Below are 18,208 nucleotides of genomic sequence, written 5' to 3' on the forward strand. Positions count from 1 at the left end.
AGCACTACAATTCCTTACCCTCAATTCCAAAATTCAAAGGTTTTTTTGGCAACAAAATCAGACCTCACTTGGTGATACTATTTATAATCTTTATTTGGCCCATTAAATGTAACTATTTATATATATTTTGCTTCAAAAAATGCTGCAGATGGGGCTTCCCTGGTGGCGCAGTGGTTGAGAGTCTGCCTGCCGATGCAGGGGACATGAGTTCGTGCCCTGGTCTGGGAAGATCCCACAGGTCGCGGAGCGGCTGGGCTCGTGAGCCATGGCATGGCCGCTAAGCCTGTGTGTCCGGAGCCTGTGCTCTGCAATGGGAGAGGCCACAGCAGTGAGAGGCCTGCGTACCGCAAAAAAAAAAACAAAAAAAAAGCTGCAGAGTCTGCAAGGGGTGTTACATAATATATGCTACACACACTGTACTTCTTTTCTAAAATCCAAAAAATTCTAAATTCCAAAACACATTTGGTCTCTAGGATTTCTAATAAGGGACTGTGAGTCCCTAGTTCTTTTCTTTTCTATGTCCAAAGGACAATTTAAAGGCATTAGAGGGACTTGGCCTGGTGGTGCAGTGGTTAAGAATCCACCTGCCAATGCAGGGGCCATGGGTTCGATCCCTGGTCCGGGAAGATCCCACATGCCGTGTAGCAAGTAAGCCCGTGCGCCACAACTACTGAGCCTGTGCTCTAGAGCCCGCGAGCCACAACTACTGAGCCCGCGTGCCACAACTACTGAAGCCTGCACACCTAGAGCCTGTGATCCACAATGAGAAGCCACCGCAATGAGAAGCCCGCGCACCGCAACGAAGAGTAGCTCCCTGCTCGCCACAACTAGAGAAAGCCCGCGCACAGCAATGAAGACCCGACGTGGCCAAAAATAAATAAAATAAATAAATTTTAAAAAATAAAGGCATTAGAGATGATGTCATAATATTAAGAGCTATTAAAATGTTAAAGAACAAATTATATTTTTAGCTAAATTCATTTCTTCAGCTAATCCAGAAATCTGATAATGTTAAATGTCACTAAAAACTGGGATAGTGATATCATCACTTCATTAATTTCACATTTCTTCCCATGTCCCCAGCCCATTAATTCAAAATAATTAAGCCCCATAAACCATAAACAAATCATGTAAGTGTCACACTGAGGAGGTATGTGAACTGTGTATACAATGCTCAGAAATTCGTCCTAAAAAATATATGTCATAAAGTCACTGAGTAATAAAAAGCATTCTTAAATTCGACACATTGCAAAGAAAATTCTGAAATCTCATAATAATAATAAATAAAAAGTGAAAAGACAAGCCAAAGCAGCCTGTCTTAGAGAAAGCTTAGTGAGCACGTCTGCTACGGTTAGTCCACTGACATGAAGTGGCTACGTGACTTCTTGCTAATCAGTTCCAGATAAGTGGGAAGTCACTTTCATCTACCTGGTCTGGCAATGTTCTCTAGAGTTCTTTTAGGTGAATATCAAACAGCCAGTCAGCAAAATAATTTTTGGTCTGTGGGAGGCTTATGTCCATAATATAAAAGAGAGGGTAAGAGACAGGCCTGATGATTATCACTATTGTGAGGCTGACTTGGGTTTCATGTGGGGAGGAAACTAAAGCACCACTGCAGTGGCTGCTAGAAGTCCCCACTGAAAAAACAATTAACGTCAACTATAATCAAACGTGTGAAGGTATATTTGACTCTTCACACTGTTTCAGTCTCTTGGTTGTTAATGAGACAGATTAGCACTTAGTCGAACATATGGCAAGTCAGTTGGAAAAATCTGTTTTAGTTTTAATCCTCTAATATACTTTTTACTTTTAAAAAAATCTTTAAGTAAAAATAATCTTATCTCAGAATGAAATATTCCATGACAGGTTTCATGAAGAGAAAAATCTGTAGTTTACTATGGGGTGGGGGAGGGAGATTTTAAAAGAATCAGAGCTATCAATATATTTTATATTATTTTGGCATCAATGTCAGTAATTATTCATTGTAAGATAAAATATAATACAGACAGCATATTGAAGAAGAGTTTCTTAGGCCTGATTGTGCTACCTATCAACTTGAATTTCTTTTTTTTTTTTTAACTTCAATTTCTTACAAGTATCATTCTAGAAAGAGAGTTTTGGTTTATAAGAAGGATGGGTTTTTTAGTTTCCAAGTCTATTGTAAGCATCAAGCATCTGCTTTTACAGTTATTTTAATAAAAAATTTTTTGAAAAAGGATTGATTTTCAGAAGGTTTACATATTACTTCGAGAATCATTCACAAGGCTTCCCTGGTGGCACAGTGGCTTGAGAGTCCGCCTGCCGATGCAGGGGACACGGGTTCGTGCCCAGGTCCGGGAAGATCCCACATGCCGTGGAGCGGCTGGGCCCGTGAGCCATGGCCGCTGAGCCTGCGCGTCCAGAGCCTGTGCTCCGCAAAGGGAGAGGCCACAACGGTGAGAGGCCCGCGTACCGCAAAAAAACCAAAAAACAGAAAACAAAAGAACAAAAAACGAATCATTCACAGACTCTATTCTTTACCATATATCAAATATTATGGTAATAATTTTTCATGTCAATCAAAGGTAAGTGCTTCTCATTATTGAAAAGGTTTGCCTTTTATGGCATACTGCACCTTTAAGCATAATACAGAATGCACAGTTATCAGCTCTCACAAGGGATACCATTTCTGTGCAACAGTACCAAGATCCCAGTTGGCTGACAAGTTAGGAAATGTATATAAACACCATGTGGTGACCCACTTTTCTTATGTCCTTTGTATTGCTGGGACTTAGCCTTTTTCTTCTGTTTTGATGAACCTGATTGGCTTTCTCTTGATGCTGAAAAATAAAAGAGAAAATTGATATCAAATAATTGCTTACAACTCTAGGTACAACTTAGATGAACTATCTTCACCAAAACCATGACGTTTATAAAAGTACACGATGCTTTGAAAATAAGGGTACTTGTTCCTGCAAAACCATGAAGCTCAACACCAGACAGATTCCATTATTTATTCAATAAACACTTATTATGTATCAATAAATTTTAGCCTATAACTTTAAACTCATTAAAGGAAGTCTAGCTTAATTTGGTGAGTGCTCTTAATGTTGTGTTTCTATAGTCATTAAGCAACTGTCTATCGAGTTCACACTGCCATGGTACACATGGTCTGATTCTGTGATATTGTTGTTGAGTCTTAAGATCTTACCTGGCAACCAATCAGACATAGGTATATTCTTGTCCTGTGAGCTCACAAGATGATTTATGTGAGATAGTCCTCGGAGAATTGCTGAGTTTTACAAAAGGACACCTTTTCTGTATACCAACTTACACTGTGATGCTGGAGGCTGTAGTTGATATCCAGTTAATTGACACCACCCTACAGGATAGAGGTCAGGGGATTCACAGTCTACCCACTGATCATATTCTTCTTCCCATCCATCAAAATGTATCCTCAAGAGACGATGAATAATTCGAGTTACTGTGGCTACACATATTAATCGTGGCTCCATGAGATCTACTGCTTCTAATTTCATTCCTACACGAAATCCGTGATTTGGAACATCCTAACATGGAGAAGCAAAATATTAACACTGGTGAAAAGAAGCATGTATAACTCTACTAACGCTAAGAAAGCCAAAAGAGAAGCAACAGAACCAATTAACAGTTTAGACCCCAAAAATCCCAAATAACTAATTATTGAAACATATGAAGGTGAAGCATATAAGAACTAGTTAGGAAATGTATTCATTCCTATTTTACTCAGATTAAAAATGAAACAAAGTTTGGAAACAAGCTTCAATGCCTATGTAAAGGAAATATGTACATCGTTTTACTAATATATATTTGTTTATATTAATCTCCACTAAGAAATTCTAACATAAGGCAAAGACATTTTGATCAACAATGATTTGCATTTGTGAAGCATCAAAAGAAATCCACGTAAGTATTATGCTATCTTTTAAATTTACCTTATTAAATAGTTTTACTGGTGCTGCAATGGAGCCAGTTTCCCTGAGGTAGTCAAACCATTTAAAAGGAAGTTTTGTGTAACCTGAAAAAGATAACCGGTTTAACTAGGAGTTCACCTCAAATTAGTGTAATATTAAAATGTAGACATAAAGTAATTCAGTGCACACTGCAATCGCAAGTGCTAATGCTGTACAGTGTACAATAGTTCCTCCCTGTTACATGGATAGTCTTCTTTTTTAGGCAGAAACAGGTGCGCCCATTTATTCTAATGCCAAAGTAACTCTCCTCTCCTCAGTGTATAAGAACTACAGACTTTTGCTTTTCAATCCTAGGCTTAGAACAGTCTAATATTTAGTATTTTTTCAGTAGTATTTTTCTTTCTTTGTAAGAAAGAACACTGGCTGGGCAAATACTATTTTTATAGTCTTCTGTTTGGCTTTTCTCCTTCTTAAGAGAAAAATCCAAGGCTCAGATATTGAAATTAGGAAAGTCACTGGTTAAGCCATATGAGCTATTTAAGGGTATGTAATCTTTTAAAAAGTCACATAGTAATCATTTCTATTTTTAAATTTTTTTTTGGCCACACCGCTTGGCTTGTGGGATCTTACTTCCCCGACCAGGGATCGAACCAGGGCCTCGGCAGTGAAAGTCCCGAGTCCTAACCACTGGACCGCCAGGGAATTATTACCTCATATGGTAATCTAAAGATGAAAACTTGCTTCCTCTCAAAGGCTAAAGTACCTATTTTCTTAAAAAGTTCATGTATGCAGTAGCTCTTTGAGCCTACATCAACATCTCAACAGGGCTTGAGAATACCAATTCTTATCATAAAATGTACAGATGCTAAGGGAAAATTCTACACCAATGTAATTTATTAAAGCTACTTAGGATACAGTTCTTTGTTTTCAGAGCACCCCCCAGCTCTTGTTATGTACGCATATGTTTATATATACGTATACACACATACTATATTTTCATACAGCAAGAAATCTAGGGCTGTGGTAAATGTTGTAAACAGGTACCATGTAAAAGGAAAGCAAGGATGAAAACCCAGTGTATATATTAGGAAGAAGTACCTCTGGGTGGAGTAAGTTCAATCATGTTAATTTCACAGAAACCAACAGGGAAAATAGAAGGGGAGGTTGCATGATAACAGAACCAGTCAGATCCGTCGGCTGCTTCTGAGCCATCGATCCCAATCATCAGGAATCCATCAGCCAGCACCTTTTAAATTAACAGAATTCCAAGTATTTTAAATTAGGTACCCACAATGTTCACTGCAGCACTATTTACAATAGCCAGGACACGGAAGCAACCTAAATGTCCACTGACAGATGAATGGATAAAGAAGTTGTGGCACATATATACAGTGGAATATTAGCCATAAAAAGGAACAAAACTGAGTTATTTGTAGTGAGGTGGATGGACCTAGAGTCTGTCATACACAATGAAGTAAGTCAGAGAGAGGAAAACAAATACTGGATGCTAATGCACATATATGGGAAAAAAATGGTACTGATGAACCTAGTGGCAGGTCAGGAATAAAGATGCAGACGTAGAGGATGGACTTCAGGACATGGAGGTGGGGAGAAGGGGAAGCTGGGACGAAGAGAGAGAGTAGCAGTGACATATATACACTACCAAATGTAAAATGGATGGCTAGTGGGAGGCTGCTGCATAGCACAGGGAGATCAGCTCGATGCTTTGTGACCACCTAGAGGGGTGGGAGGCTGAAGAGGGCGGGGATATGGGGATATATGTATACATATAGCTGATTCACTTTGTTGTACAGCAGAAACACAACATTGTAAAGCAATTATACCCCAATAAAGATGTTAAAAAAAAAAATTAGGTACCACTATTATAAAAACGATTCTTTAAGTGACATTCTAAAAGAAAAGAAAATCTATTACATAAAGGTCTCTTAAAACTGAAAAATGTTTCTTTATTTAATTACCTTAAATAACCGAAATTATAATGAAAAAAATCTGTGTAAGTTCTAGTGTGTACCAGAAATCACAGCATGGTTCCATAGAAGTGATTTCAGAGGTCTAGGGAAAACAGTGCCTCTGCCAGTGGTCAAGGCTGTCTGCCGCTGTGGCACATGAAAGTGGGCTGAGTGCTCTTCTACAATTTAACTATCTAGTCTCAGCTAAGCTTTAAATCCTACTCAGTTACTTCCTTCTGATTTACCACATAGAGAAGTTTTTCTAAACCTTTTCCACCTTCCTCAAGCTCCAACTTTACCTCTCTCGTGCTCTGATGACCGTGCTCCTCTATCACAGAAACTATGTGAGGGGCCTCACAGTCCATCCTTTGCACCTCAAAGTGTTGTAACTAGTAGTCCTTTCTTTGCCCCTCAAGACAAACTTCTCCATCTTGACTTATTGTCACTGGTACCTTGCTCCTAAAACACCATCTCTTATACTCCAACGTCTCCCAATTCCCATTACATTAAAAATATTTTATTTTGAAACAGTTCAAACTTACAGAAAAGATACAAGAATAATACAATGAATTCCTATATACTCTTCACCCAGAGACTCAATGCAAGTTATATACTATGTAACTCCTTGAAGTCTGACTTCTGTCCTGACCCTACTAAACTGCTAAATTCACCGATGACCTCCTAGTTTGTCAAATCCAGTGCCTTTTCCCCAACACTTCAGCCTCCCTTACAGTATTCCATACCAGTTGACTACTCAATTTTTTGAAACATTTATTCCCATACTCTCATTACATTACAGTCTACTGGTCCATCTTCCCACCTCTGTGTTCATTCCTTCACATTATTTTGGTGGCCACCCTTTCACCTCCAACTCTTGTTTCTGATTTTAGCCCTTTTCTTTTGTTTTCATGATGGCATCCACTCTTCAATGGTTGACTTTTATGCCAACAATTTCTCAAGTTTTATCACGAGTTTGTCACCCTCCCAGTGTCTCAGTCCCGCATTTTACCTGCATGCTGAACATATTCTCTGAGAGTTAGTACAGGGCATCAAACCAACAACTTCCTTCTCCTGCTCCTTTCAAAGGCAATCAATCACTGGGTCCCCACAGCTCTCCCTAAACATCCAGTCCCTTTATCCTTGCCATTAACTAACTCTCTCCTCATTATGTTGTTTGATATCATTGCTTTCAGCCTTCCTCTATGGACATCTCCCCTCTTACACAGTTAAACTTTCCTTTGGTATGACCTCTGTTCATTCCAGAAACCTTTACCAACTTCTCCTGTTCATAAAGAAAACTCAGACAGCCTGACCAGGCATTGAAGACTGCATAATCTAATCCCACATCATCTGTTTGCCTTTGCCTGCAGATTCCTCTCTCCTAGTTACTTCTACTGTATTGGATATACACACTAACTTTCTCTTCAACCTTAACAGCTCTAAGACCTCTGGAAAGGACTACCTCCACTCACATGGGATTCTTTTCTCCCTTTCTAAATACAGCTGACGGGATCAGGGGTTAGTATTCAACCTTCAGAGGACCAGGCCAAAGCCTGGGCTCAGTTGTTTAGATTCTCTCTCAGTAATTAGAATTAACAGACACAGAGACAGTAGTCAAGCCATCGGTGGGAGCTGGCACTGAAAGGTTGTGACACAGACAGGGACAGGGGCTACCATGTGCAGACTGAGTGAGCAGGACACCAACAGAGAAAGAGTGAAAGAAGAGTGGTGCAGACACAGAGCATAGGTGGAATAAAGAGGCCCCCGAGAGGTGGAGGATAACACTAAGTTTATGCCCTCCCAGGTCTCATCCCTGTGTCCTTGCATGTCTGTGAGCGTGCCCATTGCAACTTTAGAGTAACTTTCCTAGAGCTCACTCGAGTAGGTTTCTGTTCCTTATAAACAAAAAGCCCGGTCCAGAATATTCAAAGCAACTTGTCTGATGTGTAATGTGTGCGAACCACTCTCCATTTCCAAAACGTGGCCTGTACTTTCCACTCTTGATGCTTTTGTGCATATTCACTTTCCATGGCACAGTTTCCTCCTGCATCTCTGCTTGGCAGAGTTTTTCCCATCCTTCAAGACAAAGTTTTCAAATGTCCTCTCTTCCATAAAGCTTTCCCTGATTCCTCTGAGAAGATGTGACCTCTTCTTTATTTGAATTCCAACAGTACTTGTACCTTTCTTAAATCATAGTTGATCTTGTACGTTAAACTTATTTTCATACATCTTATCTCGTTCTACAAGACTGTAAGCTTCTTAAAGTCCAAACCAAACCTAGCATGGCAAGAATTTATAAAGTATGTTCTGAGTGAAGCTGGGTATTCTACTCGCTGGACACTTATTTTCCTTTCACATAGAGCATGGCGCTGGTTCCCAAACCTGGCTGATTTCCAGAATTACCGAGAGAACTTTTTATTTTCTTTATTTTTTAAACAAATACAGATATCTGGGCAATAATTCTTGTGATTCTGATTGAGTAGGTCTGGAGTAGGTCATGGAAATCTATGTTTAAAATAGTACCAGGTGGTCTGGATCACTAGTCAGGTGAAGAAGAAGAACAAGGGTTTGGAGCCTGTCTGGTCTAGCTGTGTGACCTGAACACAAGTGTCTGGGACATGGCAGCCATCACAACTGTTTTTAATTCTTCTGGCTTAAGGCTTAAAACTGTGTTGAAATGCAAATCACAATTTAGTTACACCTTTATGTAAGCAGATTCTGGATCAATGGTTCTTAACCTTGGTTGTACCTGAGAATCACCTGGGGACTTAAAAAAAAAACAAAAAACCAATGCTAGGGTCCCAAACCAGACTGATTAAATCAGAATGGGGGTGCAGGGTCAGGGAAGAGGCCTAGTCAATGGTATTTTTTTTGTTCCCCAGGAGATTCTGATGCCTACTGAGAATTGAGAACCACTCTTCTACATCTTTGTATAAAAACAGTTTCAGAAGACAGAAGAAAAGAGAAAAGAAGAAGTAAAGTACTACTAAAAGGGAAAAAAAAAAAAGCACACAAAGGAAACATAGGAAACTGAAGATAAACTTGGCCTTGTTACAAATTCTGTGCTGGACAAGCTTTGACCAGGAAGTAAGTTAAATAAATATTCCTCCTCTAACTTAAGGATATACTTCCATAAAATAAAGGTAGCAGACTCAAGATAACAATCTTGACAACAAGATAGCAGACTCAAGATAACAATCTTGACAACAAGATATATAAAAAGAAAAGCCCCTGAGAGAATTCAAGTCTATTTTGAAATCACTAGCAACGTTCTCCCCAGCGAGACGCAGATGTACACATTTCATGTCAAAACGACTACGTTAGGGGCCTCCTTCTCCTGTTACCTTAAACCTATCTCCTACAACTGCATTTCTATATTTTAAAACCTAGTCTCTTACCTTTCTAATGGTCGCAACACATATTGTGGAAAGATTTAATGGGTCTATAGCTTCCAATTTCATTCCTTCCTTGAACCATTCCCCACTCTGGTCTACTTCTTTTACCTAAAGAATTACATGAAAGTACATCTACTGTCACAAGTGTTAACAGTTTAATAATTAAAATAATACCAAGTTGAAGAAGTTTACCAGATGAAAATACCAAGTGTCTTCTCCTACCTACCTAATATTATAACTCAAACTTCCATTAGGGAATAGAGAGAATTCAGGCAAATAGAATTGAAGAATAATTATAATCAACAGTTGTGACACATATGGATTACAAGGTCTTAATCCTTTTAGGTGAACATACGTAATTACGATTTCCATAATATTAGGAAAAAACCCACAACCCTATTTCAAACCTAATTTACAAACGAGAGTTCTTATAAAAACTTCTTACCTTAGCAAATAAATGTGGTGGTGTATCAAAATGTCCATCCTGTTTCTTTGTAATATCTACAAGGAAAAGTTACATACTAATCTGTCAGCATTTGTGGGAAGACCAAAAACCACGTTTCTTTGAAGGTTTCAAACTCACAAGGTATGTATACTCTAAAACATGGCAAAAATACATGCCTTCTACATTTATGGTGAATAATATTCTTTAAAAGTCTTTCTCTCTTTAGAGTACATGTGCTGTTAAATACATTCAGCCAATCAGAATGCTGGAAATTCCCTAGTTAGGGAATTACAACTTTAGAAAGTACGTTTTAATGTGTTTACTATTAAGTCTAACCACATTTAATTTCACTATTTCAACTAAAATTGAATGGAAAGGGAAAGGCTATCTTCAGTTCTTTCAAACAGACTGGATAAAAAAGTGTAAGAAAAACAAATGTAGTTGTGACCAAAAGTGCATTATTTTTTACTTGAGCACAAATGGAAGGAATAAAAACGAACTGTTAGGACATTAATATCCTGGTGTGAAACTTTCCTAATTAAGGTAGAATAAGCAGCCCCGGCAACTAGTTTTGATCTATGCTATTCTGCAGAGAAAAATAACCAAGTAGTACAATTTAGCCTCAATGATATTTTCAACAGGAGTTCTTGTGACAGGTGCTTACCAGATCTTTTGAATCGATGGCCTATGCTTCGAGACCAACCGATATGATGGATTAATGGGCTGTGCATATGGCACCAGAAGTCATCTGTTCTATCTTCACTCTCTTCATACACTAGTCTTAATCTTCCTCCAATTACACTTTCCACCACTGCCACTCGTGTTCGACACAAATGCCTCTTGTCAACCACTTCTACTCTCATGCAAGGTTTGAAAGGATACTGCATGCTCTCTGAAACCTTGAAACAAAAACAGAACTGTTGGGAATTCATGACAAAGGTCTACAAATAATTTTAGTATTGTACTATAAAAATACCGAGCGCACTCGATAGTTAACATAGGTCATCTGACTCACTAATTGAAACAATTCCTTAAAAAACTTCGAAGTTATTCCATTTTTTAGAGTTCTCATTTGCCACTTCAGTCCTTTCTAAGATCCTGTCTTTACCTTTTGTGAGAAATCGGGAGGAAGTGTTTTGGCACCAGTAAGTCGTTTCACTAGAAAAGCTTTCCAGTTTGTATACTTATGCTGAATAGCTAAAACAAAAGAAATAACCAGTTACACTTTAGCAAAGAACAGAATTGCTTCATAAACTGTTAAAATAAAAAAAGTAACAAATTTCCCTGCAATTAAAGTTCTCAAGAAGAGTAACAAAAATAGGGAAAATAAGCATGTCTTACTAGCAAGTAAGTTACTTGAAACCAAAAGAACATTATTTTAATTTCTATGTCACTTTAACGTTACTAAGTGTAAAACTGCATTAAAGTGCAAATACTCTATAGTAAGGGTAAAGCTACTCACTTCTGGGAGGGACAAGAGGTTTTCCACTGGCTGCACACCAACCAACTGGATGGATATCAGAACCACATATATTGCACCAGAAGTCCAGACCAGAGTCATTTTCAAATCCTTCATATCTTAAAAGGGCATTGTAGCCTGAAACCAACAAAGCAATTGCCGCATAATAAGAAAACCACATGAAATAAAACAGGATATAGTTGCTGGTAGTGGTTGTCAAATGTCAGTGAGCATCTGAAACAGATTCACGTGCAGGGCTTGTGAACAGACACATAGCTGGGCCTCACACCCCAGAGAGCCAGATTCAGTAGATCTTGGGTGAGCCTGAGAATCTGCATTTATAACACGTTCCCAGAGGCTGCTGTCACTAATGGTATAGATGAAACTTTGAGAACTATCTGAACAATGTCATTAGTTTAACTGTTTTCAGAGCACGGCCTACTCCTCTGAATATATTTCAACTTGACCCATAGTTTCTTAAATTCTAGAAAAGAAATTCTCAGTGAAAAGAGGGGTGGGAAAGTTCTATTAGAATGTGTAGTTTTGGAAATAAAGAAGACTGTGGTAAGTTAGTATAACCTTGTTAAGTCACAGAAATCCAGTTAAAGTACATTTCAAAGAAACTGCTTTATCCAAGTGATCAGGTGACCAAATTATTATTGGATAATTTGGATGTGGCTCCTTTAGGAGCCTAAACTTTTCTGTCTTGTTTATTTGGAAATAAGATTTGAAAATGCGAGGTCAAAAAGTTCCGTAAACACAAATAAAATATGTGAAATCACTTAAAATCTATATGTACTAAACAAATTGGAAGAATTATTTCCTGAAAAGAACAAATAGTATATGATATATAGTTTATAATTTAATAAACCTTGTATTGATAATAGATTAAGGTTTAATTTAAGGCCTTTAGTGGAATAAAAAAGGCCCAATAAACTTGTATTTCAGCCTGGGAGCTAAGTTCAGTCAGCATTTTCATGTGTTAATATTTATGATGAAAATTTATAGCATTGAACTTTTAGTTTTAAAATTCTATAATTCACAGAACAACTCATGACTTTGCTAACTGTTGCTGATTCTGGGTTCAGGATCAATATCAGGCTCATTTCTAAAATGTCATTAAAGGGGCTTAAAATGAGATATAAGTTGCAATTAGATAAAACAGAAATGTAAAACCAGATGGAAGATAGAAATAATTCTTGGACATTAAATACATTGATCTTTAGAGCCATTTAAATGCAACTGATTTAAACATCAAGCAAAGAATATATACTGCTGTTTTCAATTAAGGTGTAGAGCATAATACAAGCATTTAGAGAATGCTTATATAGCTGGGGAAATGTTTCAAGGAAAAGGTGAGAACTGAACTGGGTTAAATACGGTAAGTGAGAGAGTGAGAGTGAGTAAAGGCATGGAGGTGACACAGAACATGCTGTATGAGAGAGGAGGAAAACTAATCTCACAAGAACAGATCATTTATGTTGGGGAACAATAAAAAATCTTGTCAGTGGTGTATGGTGAAACTCATCAATAGCTGTAAATGCTGGCCATCCTGATCCTTTAGGACAAAGAAGCCATTAAAGACAGAAAGATGGAATTGAGATCATTTTTAGGTAAATTAAGTCTATCAGCAGTACATAGGGAGCAATACGCAGGGTGTATGGGGGAGAATGGCTGGAGATAAGCCCAGAAAGGGTAGGAGGAGTAAGATGCCTCTACCAGTAATCTCAGGACAACTTTTATCATCTGAGCGGCTGCTCCCCCTCTGAAGCACTAGTGTCCTACTGCACCACTCACTAAGCACCTTGTGTTAAAACGTATTCAATATTTAGCAGATGTGAGCTCGCTGAAAAAAACAAATCTTATACATCTGCATGTCAACTGCCCACGGTGTCTAACACAGCAGACACCTAATGCATTTACTTCATGAGCAACAATGTAATGAGGGCTGGGATACTTGGAAGAGGTGGGAATGAAGAAAAAGGTAGTACCCAAAATAGATGAAATTTTCACCACTAGTTTACTTCTCATATTATGGACCATATCACTATTTTTTAGTACTTCGATTTTTTTGTTACTTTCCAAAGCATCTCCCTCTATCAGGGGCTGGTAAACTATATATGGCCCACAGATCTGGCCTACTGCCTGATGTTTTTTAGTTTGCCATCTAAGAATGGTTTTTACATTTTTAAATAGCTGGAAAAAAAATCAGAGGTAAAATAATATTTTATGACACGTAACAATAAATAAAGTTTTACTGGAACACAGTCATGCCTATTCATTTACGTACTGCTTCGGCCGCCTCTATGCTATGATGGTAGAGTTAAATGGTTGTGACAGAGACTGCATTGCTCACAAAGCTGAAAATATTTACTGTCTGGTCTTTTACAGAAAAAAATTTGCTAACCTCTGCCCTACATCACACTTATCTGGCAATACTTGAAAATTTACAAATATGCTTTCTCATAAGTTACAAATATAATTGACATTTTTAAAGTAAATTATTACACATGCTTTTCACCTGCTAATTTTACAATCCCAGCAATCCAGAAGACTTTGGTAGGTAGGCTGCAGTCTGTATTGGGAACTTCTACTCTCACATTTTCTGAGATATCACCCCAGCAGGTCCCCATAGGTGCCTGTCATATAAAAATTATTAAATTATCATCTTATTAAATAAAGCCTAAAACACATCATTCAAAATTAAGCACTACTATCAATCATGGAAACATTAAACTAAAAATACCATTTAATTCATTCATTTTTCTCTAAAAATATAATTGGTATTCCCTGTGTCACAGAATTCTATTTGGAAAAAGCTGATGTCAGGGACAAGCTCAAGATGAAGAGAATTCACATATATAAGAATAGATCCATGTCGAGTTCAAAATTCAAAACTGCCCTAAAACAAGACTTGAGCAGCAATTTTTGCAAAATCTAAATTACAAACTTGACAGTAGGTTTCAAAGGAAAAAGCTGATTTTAAGAAATTCATTATTTTTAATATGAACTGAATGAATGTACTTTACCTTAACCTCTAATTTTAAAAGATCTGGTCAAAGAGCAGAAAGAAAGATAATTCCAATCAGCAACGTGGTTTCAGAAACATAGAGAAACAAAACTTAGTTATCTATATTTTCAACTTCAGTTAAATTCATAGAATAGAAATATAGTCTGTTACAACTGACCTGTGGCAAAAGCACCAGATAAACGTTATTAAAAAGGTGGAGTGGAAGAGTTTTTGGAGAATCGTACCATGGTAAATTGTTAAATAATTTATTATTTCAAAATTTCTCATGCAGGAATTAACATAAACAAAGAGAAAACTTTCAGTGTTAGATCTGGTAATCAATGGCCTCCACGCAAATGGTTAAGATGGGGACTCAGAAAACCTATTAAACGAATACCATGAAGGGATTTTCCAAAATCTAATATGTTTCCAAATTACAATTTCCATTATATTTTAATCCTTAAATTTGAGGCAGTTTACAATTATTTGGAATTTAGCAATGGTTAACTAAACCAAATAAATGAATATAGGAATTTAAATGCTGATAATACCAAACAGTTTCTGCGGTCCTTGATAATCAGCTCCTCGTTAAATACAATTTAGAACCTTGATCACAGAAAAAAGGATTAGGTAAGGTTATAAAAGACCTGATAATATGAACAAATCAGGAAAAGACAAAATAGCTTCAAAGCTCAAAGATGACTAAACAAAGATATCCAAGAGTCACACAAACTAGTCCATCTGAACACTGGGCAAATGTCTTCCATGCAAGGCTGCTCACACTTGGGTGGATGCTAACCCAACAGGATTAGCTTAAAACAGTACTCAACCCTCATGCTCTCGATAGTTTAAGGAATTTCTGAAGGAGAGGAAGAAAATGTCAAACAACACTGAACTAGGATAAGTCTAGAAACCAAACACAGAATCAACTTATGGCTATTTTTTAAAGTAGCAAGCAACGAATATACTTCAATCACTTGGAGACAGTGGCCTATCTCAACTATTTGTAATTCTGGAAGGATACACATAACTATCTTCCCGAGCTGTGCAAAAAAATAACACATCTATTATGACTACCTCTTTCTGCTTTTTTTAAATTGAAAGAATGGACTCTTCAGGTTCTGCTATCTCCCCCTATATCATTCTAGACTGTAGGGCCATCCCTATTGCCAGCAGATATGATTAGAAAAGGAGAGGCTGGAAAGAAGATAGGTAACAGATTAAGCTACCATATATTAACACAAAGACCATGTGTTAATTTCTGTGAGGATGAACCAATTAGAGCAGACAGATGCGGTGAAATGTATGCATTAAATTAAGGCAGGCTATCCATTCCTCTTTGTTTGGCTGCCAAAGCTTGTGGAATGGGCTTTATTTTTCACTGAGAAGGAAGAAGCATGGTTATGCTGACAAGTTGTGTGTTAGGTGGGCACACTGTTAAATGAATTTGGCATACAGGACTGGCTCCCTTTTGAGCTAGATGTGACAATGTCATACTGACTTTTTTTTTTAAGTCTTAACCATTGTTTGGAGAAAATAACTTCCGGTCACATTTTACTAAAGAGAATGTGTCAATATGCTCACTTAGAAAATAAAGTTAATGCTCACTTTAGTGGGGGATGTTATGTTTTGCTCCCTACAGTCTGGATTGGTATAGGAGAAAGTAGCAGAAAGTGACATTTGTTCTTGCCTGTAAGGTTGTGGTTCTGCTAGGCCCTCTTAAACCAATCCATATGGTTCACTCTAAGAAAAAAAATGAAGAAACAAAAACAAAAACGAGCACCACAGTCATTGCATAGTATGTGCTCAATGTGTTGAAATAATAAAGTCATTTCATAGATATATCTGCCCTTTTGTTTAAAATGAATACTCTTAAGTGTGGAAGACTAAATGACCCAGGGCTTGAGAGCCATCTTCATCCAAGTCATCTGTCTTCTCTTGCTGGCAGGAGGGATACCTCTGAAAGTCTGGATTGGCATAGCATGAACTAGCAGAACCATAATTTACAGGTAACAACAAATTTACCTTCCAGACTCAGGACGAGAGGTCCACCTCAGGTTCCTCCCAAACCAAGAAGATCTGCTTCACCACTTCCTGCTCCAGGGCCACTCGTGAGGGCTATCTGGGAGCGACTCTCCTTCCCTGCAAGGTACGCTGTCATCAGGTCCTGCAGGACATGGCCAGATCCAAATGTTGAGGGCTCCCCAACACAAATGTATGATAACCTCCACCTGACTGTCTATCTGTAAGAAAGTAATTGGGTGGGATTCTTACTTTTCTGTGCTTTAAGAATATTCCCAGATAGTCCAACAGCTCAGATGGCTAGTATTTAGACTCTCAGAGGGCTGACACACTGTACATGTGATGCTTTATGGGAGAAATACAGATTTCCCTCCACAGAGCTGACAACCTACAGCTTTTGATAATCACAACCTCCGGCAGTGACAAAGAATTTAAGTGGGCAGAAGTTAGCCTTCAGGTTGCACATAGGTAACTATTATTGATCCTAATAATGATATGGCAAATATACAAAAAGCCACCATTAAAATACTTCGACTAATAGGCATTATGATGACTAAAATGAACCTAGTAGAGAAAGACAGACTATTATTTGGCCAAAAAGGGGAGAAAACATTATAGGAAATTAACGAGAAAGAAAGTAGAACTCCTAAGTATTATTTGCTAGAACTGATAGGAAGTAGAAACAGAAAAAATAATCGACCCCTCTTTCCCCAGAAAGTCCACTCACCTTTGGATTTGATAACACAATCTATTGGGTTGGCCAAAAAGTTCGTTCAGTTTTTCCGTAAGATGGCTCTAGTAGCCCTTAGTTGTCTTTAACTTCATTTGAAACAATTTTGTGAGACTGTATTGTGACAGCTGTCGTATCAGTGTGCACTTAAAAAAAAAAACTTATCAAAACTGGTGAATTTTTGTGTAGCCATTTTAATATTGAAGATGGAAGGAAAAAAGCAACATTTTCAGCGTTATCATGCTTTATTATTTCAAGAAAGGTAAAAACGCAACTAAAACGCAGAAAAAGATTTGTGCAGTGTATGGAGGAGGCGCTGTGACTGATGGAACGTGTCAGTGGTTTGCGAAGTTTTGTGCTGGAGATTTCTTGCTGGATGATGCTCCACGGTCAGGTAGACCAGTTGAAGTTGACAGCGATCAAACTGAGACATTAATTGAGAACAATCAACACTATACCACGCGGGAGACAGCCAACATACTCAAAATATCCAAATCAAGCACTGAAAATCATTTGCACCAGCTTGGTTATGTTAATCGCTTTGGTGTTTGGGTTCCACGTAAGTTAAGTGAAAAAAAGCTTCTTAACCGTATTTCTGCATGGGATTCTCTACTGAAATGTAGTGAAAACGTTCCATTTTTAAAACAAATTGTGATGGGTGATGAAAAGTGGACACTGTACAATAATGTGGAATGGAAGAGATCATGGGGCAAGCGAAATGAACCACCACCAACCACATCAAAGGCCGGTCTTCAACCAAAGAAGGTGATGCCGTGTACATGGTGGGAACGGAAGGGAGTCCTCTATTATGAGCTCCTTCCGGAAAGCCAAAAGATTAATTCCAACAAGGACTGCTCCCAATTAGACCAACTGGAAGCAGCACTTTGCATCGGCAAAGCATCCGGAATTAGTCAACAGAAAATGCATAACCTTCCATCAGGATAATACAAGACCACGTGTTTCTTTGATGACCAGGCAAAAACTGTTACAGCTTGGCTGGGAAGTTCTGATTCATCCGCCGTATTCACCAGACACTGCACCTTTGGATTTCTACTTACTTCGGTCTTTACAAAATTCTCTTAATGGAAATAATTTCAATTCCCTGGAAGACTAAAAGGTACCTGGAACAGTTCTTTGCTCAAAAAGATAAAGCTTTGGGAAGATGGAATTATGAAGCTGCCTGAAAAAATGGCAGAAGGTAGTGGAACAAAAGAGTGAATATGTTGTTCAATAAAGTTCTTGGTG

The 18,208-nt window shown here is 37.9% G+C and overlaps 1 protein-coding gene across 10 annotated transcripts in view; it reads right to left on the reverse strand.

The window, feature by feature from the left end:
- Window positions 1-18,208, reverse strand: part of MBTD1 (mbt domain containing 1) — a 69,607-nt gene that overhangs the window by 10,122 nt on the left and 41,277 nt on the right. For 9 of the 10 annotated variants that reach the window (XM_024751731.1, XM_024751712.1, XM_024751720.1 and 6 more), the window contains 10 exons: window positions 13,723-13,840; window positions 11,205-11,339; window positions 10,851-10,939; window positions 10,407-10,641; window positions 9,743-9,798; window positions 9,301-9,405; window positions 5,031-5,178; window positions 3,954-4,036; window positions 3,314-3,548; window positions 2,742-2,819 (listed from right to left, as the gene is read on the reverse strand). In XM_024751731.1, coding sequence (XP_024607499.1) covers window positions 2,742-2,819; window positions 3,314-3,548; window positions 3,954-4,036; window positions 5,031-5,178; window positions 9,301-9,405; window positions 9,743-9,798; window positions 10,407-10,641; window positions 10,851-10,939; window positions 11,205-11,339; window positions 13,723-13,840 — 1,282 coding nt within the window. The remainder of the gene's footprint in view (window positions 1-2,741; window positions 2,820-3,313; window positions 3,549-3,953; window positions 4,037-5,030; window positions 5,179-9,300; window positions 9,406-9,742; window positions 9,799-10,406; window positions 10,642-10,850; window positions 10,940-11,204; window positions 11,340-13,722; window positions 13,841-18,208) is intronic. The other variant, XM_024751741.1, reaches the window with a different exon arrangement.

This window comes from Neophocaena asiaeorientalis, unplaced genomic scaffold (genome assembly GCF_003031525.2).
Source record: "Neophocaena asiaeorientalis asiaeorientalis breed wild unplaced genomic scaffold, Neophocaena_asiaeorientalis_V1.1 scaffold257, whole genome shotgun sequence".
NCBI lineage: Eukaryota > Metazoa > Chordata > Mammalia > Artiodactyla > Phocoenidae > Neophocaena > Neophocaena asiaeorientalis.